Genomic DNA, 13,147 nt, shown 5'->3' with positions numbered 1-13,147 from the left:
CCCTGTTTTGTTGCCATTGTACTTATACATATTGTTCTTTAATTTTTGCCAATATAGTCAGCTAAGTGGCAAATTGTTATTGAAGCGATGGGAACAACTGGATAATTTATGAATTATTTATCACAATTCTTTTATTGGGAAAAATATAGGATGGATTTGCTCAGAAATTTGATAAATAATCAGTGAAAAATTATTCTGGTCGCTATATTTAGTGACATCAGTTAAAAATTGCTCTGATGTGTTTACGGAGTGGGCAGAGCATGTGCTATACCCGCCTGCCAGCTCCAGCGAGATGCCTGAACCATTTTTATGGTTGGGCCTTGTCTAAATATTTAGCTAGCCATTGGGAGGGGGTGGTGGTGGTGTCGGAGAATCGGCGATGATAACTTTTGATGATAACTTTAATTTTAATGGAATAATTGTTGTACAGAAATATTTGTTGCGTCCTATGGAATGTCATTTGAAGCATGTGCAATGTATTCTGGACTACAGACACAATGGACTTTTAACTGGAACTACACAAGTAAAATTATTATGTTCTGACTCACAGCACATATCCGAGATTCAAGTATGGTGAATAGAAGAGCGGATTTTTTTGTCTTATTTTTAATAGAGAAAGAAGACTCACAAGTACCCACTTTATCCACTTTTTAGCTTAACATAGTTGTAGCACTCTCACTTTTAAGTAAGAAGGTTATGGGTTCAAGCCTCGTTCCAGGATTTGAATACGTAGGGGCCGTCGTGCCAACGTAAGTGTTGGAATGCGCCAGCCTGGGACCTCTGGCAATGATCAAAGCTTGTGGGATTAGGGGAAAATCCTTAACTTAAATAACCCAGACGGGCGTTCACGCCATCAGGGGTGCATCTTGGGCACCCACCTGTCCCAGAAGGACGAAATCCAGCTGAGTCCAGGGATGCCATATCCAGGCCCCAGCCTAATTCATGCTCTTTCTGCAGGCATGCGCCAGAAGGACCACAGATTTTCAACCCAATATTTTAGACTGATACTTGAGTGTAGTACTGAGTGAGTTGGAGGTGCCGTCTTTTGGATGAGATGTTAAATCAAGACGCCACCTGCTGTTCAGGTGGATGTAAACGATCCCATGGCATGTTTTGTGAAGAAGAGCAGAGGAAATCTCCCAGTGTCCTGGCCAACATTTCATCCCTCAATCAACACCACCAAAACAGATTGAATGGTCAGTCAACTTATTGCTGTTTGTGGGACCTTTGCTGTGTGCAAATTGGCTGCTGTGTTTTCCGACAAAAAGAACAGTGACTGCACTTCAAAAGTAATTAATTGGCCATGAAGTGCTTTTGGGACATCCTGAAGACATGAAAGGCACTATATATAACTGCAAGTTCTTTCTTTAATAGCTATTACTTCTATAAGTTTTAACCTTATCTGAAACTTGAATTGTTTTTGAAATTTAATATATTTTAAACATAACCGTTACTGCCAGCCAAGAACCTTATAGAATCCAGAGTTAACCAACAATCAGTAGACAGTCTGATGACATGAATGTGGACAATAACGTACATATTGGAACGCATCTCCTTTGAAAGATAGCATGATCTTTTCCAAGTTTTTATGGTTATGTTTTTTTTAAAAGGCAGCTCTTAAGGTCTCAAGTTTAGATTAAAAATAGAGACAGAGGCCTGATATGTGTTTGATATTTACAGCGATTCAGGTTTTAAAGGCACCATCCAGTGTAGTACTAAGCTATACAGACCAGAAGGCCCCTGGCTTGACTCCTAGAATATACTGAGTCAGCTGAACCCAACTGGGCCAATAATTGGGTGGAGGAGCTACAGTTAGTCTCAGCACCCTTGGGTCAGTGAGGAAAAACTTCAGCCAGAGTTCTGGTCCCTGATTGCCAGTTAGTGACTCCTGCTGGAAAGTGCATTTTTGCGTATGTTTGTGTGAGGTCAGGTTCAAGCCCAGTGGTGAAGCTTTCCACAGTCAATTAGCATGCCAAAATTCACCATCTAAGCTCACGTCAAGAGTAGCCACCTAGGTGAATGATTGAAGGTCTGGTCATGCCAATGGAACCTTAGCCCAGCAAAAGTCAGCACTTTAAGGAAAGAGTGGGAAATAAATTACAGATTAATTGACGGCACAAGACTAGGTGGGATTGCGGGTGGTGATGACGACACAAAACTAGGTGGGATTGTGAGTTGTGAGGAGGATGCAAAGAGGCTTCAAATCGATTTAGACAAGTTGAGTGAGTGGGCAAATACATGGCAGATGCAGTACAACATGGATAAATGTGAAGTATCCACTTCAGAAGGAAAAACAGAGAGGCAGAGTATTATTTAAATGGTGATAGATTGAGAAATGTTGATGTACAAAGGAACCTGGGTGTCCTTGTACATCAGTCACTGAAAGCAAACATGCACGTGCAGCAAGCAGTTAGGAAGGCAAATGGTATGTTGGCCTTCATTGCAAGAGGATTTGAGCACAGGAGCAAGGATGTCTTACTGCAGTTATACAGGGCCTTGGTGAGACCACACCTGGAGTATTGTGCAGTTTTGGTTTCCTTACCTAAGAAAGGATATACTTGCCATAGAGGGAGTGCAGCGAAGGTTCACCAGACTGATTTCTGGGATGACGGGACTGTCGTATGAGGAGAGATTGGGTCGACTCAGCCTATATTCACTAGAGTTTAGAAGAATGAGAGGGGACCTCATTAAAACGTATAAAATTCTGACAGGGCTAGACAGACTGGATGCAGGGAGGATGTTTCCCCTGACTGGGGGGTCCAGAACGAGAGGTCACAGTCTCAGGATACGTGGTAGGACATTTAGGACTGAGATGAGGACAAATTTCTTCACTCAGAGGTGGTGAACCTGTGGAATTCTCTACCACAGAAGGCTGTGGAGGCCAAGTCACTGAATATATAAGAAGGAGATAGATAAGTTTCTAGACACAGAAGATATCAAGGGGTAGGGGAAGAGAGCGGGAATATGGTATGGAGATAGAGGATCAACCATGATCATATTGAATGGCGGAGCAGGGCCGAGTGGCCTACTCCTGCTCCTATTTTCTATGTTTCTATTCCTCATTTCTAGGTTTTTTATCTCGTTATTGTTACAAGTGTCATATTTCTAAACTCATTGTATTTGTCTTATAGGTTAGCTGTGAATGAGATTCCTTTTATGATCTCAAATTTGAAAATCACTGACCGGAGTCACAGACAGAAGCTTCAACTGAAGGCACTGGATGCTGTGCTGTTTGGAGCCCCGACACGTGAGTATCAGCTAAGAATGCTTGTTTTCTTCAAAATATTCAGTAGAGTTCAGTGAGTTTGCAATGGGGATTCACTCATCCTTCACCACATCTCTAGCCACTAATCCTACCAACTGATTACCAGTTTGCCAATCTAAAGCACCAAGTTTAAGTCTCAGTGCAGGTCAGCAGATAACGACCAGGAGTGGGAACCTTGGCTGATATTTTTTTTTCTTCTCCTCCTCAACCTAGGGGAGCTGAGGTCAATTGTAGTGTCCTTACTGCTGCCATGGCTGACATCAGCCAGCTCAGGAATTGAATCTGGGAACTTCCTGTTCTGTATGACTTGGCTACTCGTTGGGTAAACTTGCTGAACCATCAGGGTACGAACATACGAAATTGACGGGCAGGAAAAGACTGGCTGGTCCATCAAGCCTGCCCCACATCATGATGGCTGGACCATCGTGGCTAAATACTTCTTCCCTCCCCCAACCTCCCCCCTCCCCTCCAGCCATATAATCTCCTGGGAGAGGCAAAAAACATGGAAAAACAAAGGGCCAATAAGGGAAAAAATACTCTGTAAAATTCCTCTCCAACTCCCTCAGGCGATTGAAACCAGTCCAGGAGATCACACTTACCTTCTATATGATGCGTTCTCTGCCCCAGTCAAGAACTCATGAAATTGAAGTCTTTGTGTTAGATTCTGGCTGTTTCTACATAATTTTTACTCTACCTTTAGTACCCTTATGTTACAAACACAGCTTGACTCTTAGGAAAAAAAATCAGGACGACATGCATCCTGAGAGAGGCTGAAAATGAGCACTGGATGGCTGAGTCAGGGGAAGTGCTTCCCCATTAGGTGGCACTGTTGCTACATTGCAAGTACTTTTGTGCAGCTTGGGCCCTCTTGACATAATAGGATAGAATTTCTGCAGATCTCCCTTTAGTTTTGGTGGAAATGACCTTTTACACAATTTCTCTAGGGTTTCCACTGAAGTTGTGGCAGGAAATTGGATGAACCCCTGCAGAAATACCAGGCGAATATTTTTAACAAGTTTACTATCCATAAGTAGCAGCACACAACATGTGATAACAGTACTAGGCCCTGAAGCTGAAGTCTGAGCTACTATTCGCAGCTAGAATTTTTTTGAGTAATGAGAGAAAAATTAAAGTACACAACGGGAGTTTAATTTTTTTTAAAGGTAACTACATTTGTTAAAGTGTGTTGTGGAATGTGCAAAATTGCAGATATTTGAGCTACATTGAAGTTGAACAACAAATAACAGAATTTTGCACTTCATTACATTTCTGTACAGTTTTGAAACATTTTTACTGAGGTGTTCAGAAAACCATGTAAAAATGGCAGCATCACCTCCTGCTGGCACAAAAGGGTGTCATCTGAACAAAAGTATCAGATTTTTTAAAAAACAGGACAAAAACTACTGTACCTAAAAGGATTTGTCTGCCACATTGCATTGTTAGCATTAGAATTGCCAATATTTTTGTTAAATTACATTTTTACAAATCACATACCTCTTTTATTTAATAGTTTTAAATGTAAATAAGCATAACTTAGTTCCTCACCAGGCCTTGATGTATCATTTTGGAACTGAGCCAGTTTAGTACCTGCAGCCCAAAGCCCCAATGCATTGTGCAGATGCAGAGTTATTACTGTGCCTGTCCTTGGATAAGCATAGCAACCAACAAGGCAGGCCATTGTGAGGGTGGAAAACAGAAAGCTTGCAGCTCCAGGATTAAAAGGTGTAATTTAAAAATGCATATTTATACTGGATAATGCATTATGCAGTGAGCTAAATTTCAAATATTTCTCCAACATTGATAATATTATTGGAAGTCTTATGGTTCACATAACATGCTGTGTGCAACTATGGCATTAACATTGAAGATAATTTAGTGCCTTACCCTTGCTCTGATTTTTTTTGTTCCAAGTATCCTGTAATTAATAATGACTCTGACAGATGTAAATTTAGGAGGAGAACATAATATGAGGAAATGAAAACTGCTAAGCCTTCTGTATAAATGTTGATATTACTTCTAGGGAATCACAAGATAAGAGTACGGGTTTTGTAGAATTAGAAAAATCTGCAAAGTACTGTAAAAGATTTACCACTAAAGCTAGAGCCCCTCGCTTTCATTCTTTCTTCATAGAAGTAATGAGCTTCTTCAAAAATTGCTGAGAATTCAATGGTTATTAAAGATGGATTTGTTTAAAACAATAAAACTAAACAGGATTGCACTTCATTACAATTCTGGCAGTGGAGTGTGATAAATTGATCTTGCCTGTCTAAATCCTGGCCGTTGCAGACTGTAGAGATAAAATAGATCCTTCTGTCCTGATCATGGTGACATAAATCTCCAGCCATAAATTGCAATGGTGATAATTCTGCAACCACAATTTTTTTCAGTCATATTCATTGACGAGTACATTGAATCACTTGCTAACAATCACAGTGATCTTTAGCTAAGATGCACAGAATTGTTGGCCCAAGAACTGAATGGGACCAAAAAGATCTTTGGACAAAAAGTATTATTGCTATTATGATAGTGCTCTTTTCCAAATTCACTTTCTGTGATTATACTTTCTTTTTCCTGCCCTTATTATTTTTAGCAGGAAAGGTGACTACAACCCTTGTGGGGTTATTGATTCTTCCACATACACGGATTGCCTCCATCCCATTGGTAGAGAAAATCACCTATTCATCTATTGATACTGCCCGTTGTGCCATGTACAGCCATCTTAGTCAGGTGGTCTCTTCCCCTCACCCCATCCTGCCCTCCATTTTGCTTCATGCAAGCCTTCTGTCCGAAATGCTCCATAATTCCTATTTTTCTTCTTAGACTAGAAAAAGTTGTCTTGTTGGTGCTTAGCAGTTGATTCTTTACTGTGATTCAGTGTGGTTTAATGGTTTACTGTCCAGGTGTAGCTCTTTGGCAAATTTTTCCAAACGCATATTTTTTGTAAAGTTTCACAATTTTATCTTCCCTTAGTTATTTTCCCAGTACCTCAGTAGCAGGTCACTAAGGCATATTTTGGTTGGCCAGTTTGTGTTGACTTATCCCAGCTTCCAATCAGTGCCATTGCCTGGTTTCGTAATTGGCATCAGAACCTTTTTCGTGACCTATGCAGACAATAACTGTTCCCTTTTCTTTCATTACCTATCAGAACTGTGAAGCTTGCCCCAAATTTGGCAGAAGAGCTCAATGTAACTAACCTACTTGCTAGAAGGTTGCCCTTGCTACAAGGAAGCCCAAGCTTGTTTCTTATAGAGACAAGGACATGAACATGAGTACGAACATACGAATTAAGCGCAGGAGTAGGCCATTCGGCCTGCTCTGCCATTTGATAAGATCATGGCTGATCTGATTGTGACCTCAACCCTACTTTCCCGTCTACCTACTATAACCTCTGACTCCCTTGTTAATCAGGAATCTATCTAACTCATCCTTAAAAATATTCAATGACCCTGCCTCCACCGCTCTCTGGGGAAGGGAGTTCCATGGGCTCACGACCCTCAGAGAGAAAAAATTCCTCCTCATCTCCGTCTTAAATGGGAGACCCCTTATTTTTAAACTGTGTCCCCTAGTTCTGGTCTCTCCCACAAGGGGAAATATCCTCTCTTAATTACACAATATGTTTTTATATTTCCTGCTAGCTTTCCCTCGTACTCTAATTTCTCCCTCCTTATTATTCTTTTAGTCATTCTTTGTTGTTTTTTTATATTCTCTCCGGTCTTCTGACCTGCCACAAATCTTTGCAGAATTGTATGCTTTTTATTTCAATTTGATACTATCTTTAACTTCCTTAGTTAGCCACGGATGATATGTCCTTCCCCTAGAGTCTTTCTTTTTCACTGGAATTTATCTTTGCTGAGTATTATGAAATATCTCATTAAATGTCTGCCACTGCATCTCTATTGACCTATCCCTTAGCCTAAGTTCCCAGTTCACTTTAGCTAGCTCTGTCTTCATGCCCTCATAATTGCCCTTATTTAAGTTTAAAACACTAGTCTTAGACTTACTCTTCTCTCCCTCAAACTGAATGTGAAATTCAATCATATTGTGATCACTGCTAACTAGAGGCTCCTTTACAATGAGGTCATTAATCCTGTCTCATTACACATTACCAGATCTAGAATAGCCTGCTCTCTGGTTGGTTCTAGAACATGCTGCTCTAAGAAACTGCCCCAAAAGCACTCTATGAACTCATCTTCCAGGCTACCTTTGCCAATCAGATTCTTCCAATCTATATGTAGATTAAAATCACCCATGATTATCGCTGTTCCTTTCTAACAAGGCCTTCATTATTTCTTCCTGTATACCCTGTCCTACAGTGTGGTTACTGTTAGGGGGCCTATAAGCTACTCCCACTTCTTGCCTTTACTATTGCTTATCTCTACCCAAACTTGATTCTACATCTTGGTCTTTAGAACTAAGGTCATTTCTCTCTATTATACTCATGTCATCCTTAATTAACAGAGCTACCCCTTCGCCTTTTCCACCTTAAAGAGACTTCAGTTTCTGGTTCTCCAAAGAAATACCTCCAGCCTCAGGCCTGATGAGTGTAAACAGGGAGTAAAGACCATTCCAAGAAATATACACTGTTGGAGTAGCACTCTACATCATTCTGTATAGGCTGGGAAAAGGTGTTGGGACTTTCTAAGTCTCAAACAATTTGCTCCTACAAGCCTACTAAATGTTTCTAGTTCTGTGGCTTTTGTGCTGATGAACAGTCTTAAGTAACTGACCAGGGAAGCTAAGTCTACAAATATGATTGGATTTATTGTTACATCTAGTGCAGTGTTAAAGTAGTTGCCATGGATTTGGCGCTAGTTTTGAATAGTTAATGCCAACATCAAGATCAGCAAGAAGAAATTACCCCAGCCACTAAATTTTCTTCCCTCACCTCTCTTGAAGAAGAAAGGCTTAGGTGTTGGCAGAGAAACCGTTTCAGGGATTTTCTGAAGAATATTTTCAGTAACTTGTCCCTGGCTGTAGAAAGCATGCCTCAACATATGGCTGACTTTGTAAAAGCAGCTACCATAGCATATCAACAAAAGCAAAATACTGCAGATGCTGGAAATCTGAAATAAAAACCGAAATGCTAGAAACACTCAGTAGGTCAAACAGCATCTGTACAGAGAGAAACAGAGTTAACTTTTCAGATCGATGACCTTTCATCAGAACTGGAAGAAGTTAGAGATTTAATAGTTTTTAAGCAAGTGCAGAGCCAGGGAAAAGTGGGGTGGCGGGGGGGGGGAAGGGGAGGAAATAACAAAAGGGAAGGTCTGTGATAGGGTGGAGGGCCGGAGTGATTAAATGACAAAAGTGATGATGGTGCAAGGCAAAAGGGGGTGGTAATGGGACAATAAAGATATCCTCTGATACGACCAACCCGAAGGGCATTTGTCCCTGGCATGATACTAATTTTGGACTGCTGGAAGCTAGAGGATTCCAGCCAAAAGCAGTTACATAGGCAGCTCTAACCAACTCACCTAAAGCCGGTGGTCATTACTGTGAACCAGGTGGGAAGCTCCATTTTCAGAGAAGTTCCTCTCAGCCTTCTTACTGTTTTGCCTTATAGCCCAGATTCTTTGTTACTGGTGGGGAGTCACGCCCAACGAGAATGTATATCAGAGATTCTAGCGCACAATGCACGTGATTGTAAAACCAAAACAGTTGGAAGCTAATTTTCATAGCTATGCCCCCCCTCCCCCCCTCCCCCCCTCCCCCCCTCACTGAAAACAATGGCCATCACAATTTTGCTGGATTATCACCAGTTTTCACACTATTGCCATTAGGCCAGTCTGAGGCAAAAGAACAAAATCAGCACACCCATGGAATCTCAAATTCATGACGCTTTAATACTATGGTCTAAATGGAAGCAGGCCGACCGATTCCACTGAGAAGAGATTGGCCTGGTGGGAGCAGCAGTTTTGATGAATGCCATACTTCAGCTTTGCATAATAGCCGGTTTTGCGACCTTAGATTGCCACCCTGTTTATGTATTCGTCGAATCACTGGGAAAAAATGTCTGTACCGTTTCCGATCGCTGCTGTGGCGTATTCTTATTAGAAATGCAGGAAAATATGGAGGAACTTATCAACAGCAAGCTCGACATGCTAGACGGCGTATGTCACCAATCTTGCTGTTGCAGGAAAACCTGGGCCACTATTTTAAATGGTCAGAAAATAGTGCACAGCAAGCCCAAATTTCCAATATCAGGGGTACGGCAGTGTAGTGATTATGTTACTGGATTAAGTAATCCAGAGGCCTGGACTAATGATCCAGAGAACATGAGTTCAAGTCCCGCCATGGCAGTTTGAAAATTTAAATTCAGTTTTTAAAAAAAATCCAGAATTTAAAAAAAATTGGTGCCATTAAGTGGCCATGAAGCTGTCATAAAAACCCAATTGGTTCACTAATGACTTTAAGGAAGAAAACCTGCCATCCAGTCCCATTCCAGTCCCACACCAACATGGTTGACTCTTAATTGCCCTCTGAAGTGGTTAGCAAACCGCTCAGTTGTATTAAACGTCTATGTGTAGTAGTTCAAGAAGACAACCCACCACCACCTCTCGTGGTAACTAGGGTGGACAATAATTGCTGGCCTTGCCAGTGGTACCCATTCCTAGAACTGATTATAAACGAATTTGCTCTTGGTGGCCAAGGTTCCTCATACAAGATTTTGGTGAAACATACAAGATTCTGAGGAGACTCGATAGGGTAGATGCTGAGAGGATGTTACCCCTCGTGGGGGAATCTAAAACTAGGGGGCATAGTCTCAGAATAAGGGATAGCTCGTTTAAGACGGAAATGAGGAGGAATTTCTTCTCCCAGAGGGTTGTGAATCTTTGGAATTCTTTACCTCAAAAATCTGTGGAGGCTGAGTCATTGAATACATTCAAGGCTGAGTTAGACAAATTTTTGATCAGCAAGGGAGTCAAAGGATATGGGGAAAAGGCGGGAAAGTGGAGTTGATCTTTGACTGGCGGAGCAGGCTCAAGGGGCCAAATGGCTTACTCCTGCTCCTATCTCTTATGGTCTTATTATGGTCTCACAGGAAGTACAAAGTTGGAAAATTACCTCTAGATTTTTATTCTGAATATTTGAGATTTTGGCAAGATACGGTCTTTAAATGTTGATTTATCCACTCAAGTCTAGCATTGTCAATAGTATACTCTAAACTGTCCTTTCTTTGCAGTGAGCAATGCAATTAAATAAATGGGGTTGGTATTGCAGTAGACCTTTACACTGATTCTCCTTAAGTGTATATATTCCTGATAAGTATGCTAGACTGGAAGAACACTGCATATTTAAAATGAGTGCACTGTATGAGAATTTGAATAGTGTGTTGTGACTTCAAAAACAGATGCAGAAAGCAAACCAACAAAATGATGAAATTATAGCAAATGTTCCATTTTGGAGAACTAACATTCTATGGTGCTTTACTTAATGCCTCATTGAACTTTGCCTTACAGAGGTGGTTTCTACTTTACAGGTCCTCGCCACAATTGGTTAAAGGATTTTATTCTCGCTGTTTCAATGGTAGTTGGTATTGGTGGCTGTTGGTTTGCATACACACAAAACAAGAACTCAAAAGAACATGTCACAAATATGATGAAAGAACTAGACAGTCTGCACAAAGCTGAGGAAAGCCTGATGGAATTTCAAGAGAGGTGAGATCAGAGTGACGGTAGGAACAAAACCCAGACCAGATGTTCAGAATTTACTTCCTAAAGATAAGTTTAAATGAGTTGAGCTTATCTTTCCAGAGAACGCAGTGATCATCACCATCACAGCTTAAATCTTTAAGATGCAAGTCTTAAGTCTCAAGACGTGGTACGTTCCTTTGTTTCTGGCAAAGAGATTCACAAAATACTTTATAATAACTTTACCAGCACTTTAAACATTCACATTCCTATATCCTTCCTGCTGCTTAGGATTCAAGGTGTGCAAGGTTATGTCAGGAGCTGTTTTTTGAATTAAGGTGCTGAGCTGTGGGTTATCTTGACAGGTTTTTAGGAATATGACAAATCCAGTTTATCCAGAGGTGTTGAACTTCATGTGGTAGCTGAGCTAAGAAAACACCGATCTCTCAAACAACAGCTGACCCCAGCACTATGAAGGTGTGACTGTTATTAAAATGCTTTAAATCGACACTACAAAACAGTGTTTTGTAGTGAAAAGTCCCTACTTCCAATGAGGTTCTTCCTAGCTGCATTTTACTTTGAAAGCACACATCCTACTCCAAATTAAGACAATCTTCAGGCAACTTCAGGAAACTCCTTTACCCAGAGAGTGGTTAGAATGTGGAACTCGCTAGGAGTAACTGAGGTGACTAGCATAGATGCTTTTAAGGGGAAGCTAGATAAACACATGAAGGAGAAAGGAATAGAAGGATATGCTGATAGGGTTAGATGAATTAGGGAGGGAGGAGGCTCGTGTGGAGCATAAACATAGTCATGGACCTGTTGGGCCGAATAGCCTGTTTGTGTGCTGTACATTCTGTGTAATTCTGTGTAACTAGCAGATACCATCCTTTCCCCACAGTTGTTGTATTTCTGGCAGCATTACATTAGTCATTAGGAGTAAAATCAAAGTTTATAATGATCCAGTAAACCAACCCTGTTTAAGTCTGCTCACTTTTATGTTCATGAGCTCCACTTGTCACTACTGCGCACTATATGAAGGATAGTACAAGTCATGGGTACACTATATGTTAGTGGCAGCTGCTATATCTGTTGTGAAAAGACAGCATTTTATTTCATTTTTGTTGTTGTTGTATTTTCTTACCTTAATGAAGACTTCAAAAAGCCCAAGAAGAAAATAGAACTGTTGAAGTGGAGAAGCAAAATTTAGAACAAAAAATGAAAACAGAAATAAATGATGCCAAGCGTGAGGCACAGCGTCTGCGAGAGCTACGAGAAGGTTCAGAGACTGAACTCAGCCGGCTGAAATATGCAGAAGAGGAGCTTGTACAGGTACAAGAATTTTTAAAAATAATGTTTTTATATTATCAAAGCTTAAGAAGCTACAGCACTTGAGGTAAATGAAAATCATCCATATTTAATAGAGGTAGTCAACAAATAAATGGTGTAAATTCACTACAGCATGGGTCCATTGTGTTTACTAGAAAGTTTCTACTGAAGCAACAGATTATGTTGGTGTTATGTTAGAAATTGGTATCAGCCTTGGCTCAATGGTAGCATGCTTGCCTCTGAGTCAGTAGGTTGTCGGTTCAAGTGCCACTCCAGAATCTTGAGCAAATAATCTAGGCTGGCACTTCTTTGCTGTACTGAGGGAGTAAAGTGCTTTGGGACATCTTGTGGTTGTGAAAAGTGCTATAAAAACGCAAGTGTTTTGTTCTTTCTTTCATGTTTATTATTCTGCAGAGTATTTAAAAGTAAACTCAACTATTTAAAAATGAAACAGAAAACTAACTTGACAACTTACAGAAGTTTTCAAAATACACAAAACGCAATTTCTTATAAAATCCCACAGTTCTTCATTTTCACTTGTATCAGTCAGAAATACGAACCAACACATGAGGGAGGTTAAAATTTGCCTGAAAGCAAATGGAGTCTTTTTCAATCACAGTAAACCTTTATAGAAAGGAATAAAATTATCTCAGTCATTTCTCAAGCAGAATTTTCCATTCTGGACTATATACTGCCATGTGTTGGGAAAATCCAACACACAGAGGGTAATTTTCACCTTCACTGCCTGGCAATATTCTGGTATAGTGGATCGCCCACCCATTGTAGAATCTGCCTGTTCTCTATCCCATTGTAATCAATGGGATGAAAATCGGATGGATTCTACAATAGGCCGACGATCTGCTCCACCAGATTACTGCTCAGGTGGTGAAGGGTGAAAGTTACCCACATGGCATTGTATTTT

The 13,147-nt window shown here is 40.6% G+C and overlaps 1 protein-coding gene across 4 annotated transcripts in view; it reads left to right on the top strand.

The window, feature by feature from the left end:
• Positions 1 to 13,147, top strand: part of stim2b (stromal interaction molecule 2b) — a 164,399-nt gene that overhangs the window by 126,087 nt on the left and 25,165 nt on the right. For all 4 annotated transcript variants that reach the window (XM_067989026.1, XM_067989032.1, XM_067989017.1 and 1 more), the window contains 3 exons: positions 3,132 to 3,247; positions 10,746 to 10,923; positions 12,051 to 12,228. In XM_067989026.1, coding sequence (XP_067845127.1) covers positions 3,132 to 3,247; positions 10,746 to 10,923; positions 12,051 to 12,228 — 472 coding nt within the window. The remainder of the gene's footprint in view (positions 1 to 3,131; positions 3,248 to 10,745; positions 10,924 to 12,050; positions 12,229 to 13,147) is intronic.

This window comes from Heptranchias perlo, chromosome 1 (assembly GCF_035084215.1).
Source record: "Heptranchias perlo isolate sHepPer1 chromosome 1, sHepPer1.hap1, whole genome shotgun sequence".
NCBI lineage: Eukaryota > Metazoa > Chordata > Chondrichthyes > Hexanchiformes > Hexanchidae > Heptranchias > Heptranchias perlo.
The sequence above is the reverse complement of the archived record's forward strand: the minus strand, read 5'-3'. Positions and strand labels throughout refer to the sequence as shown.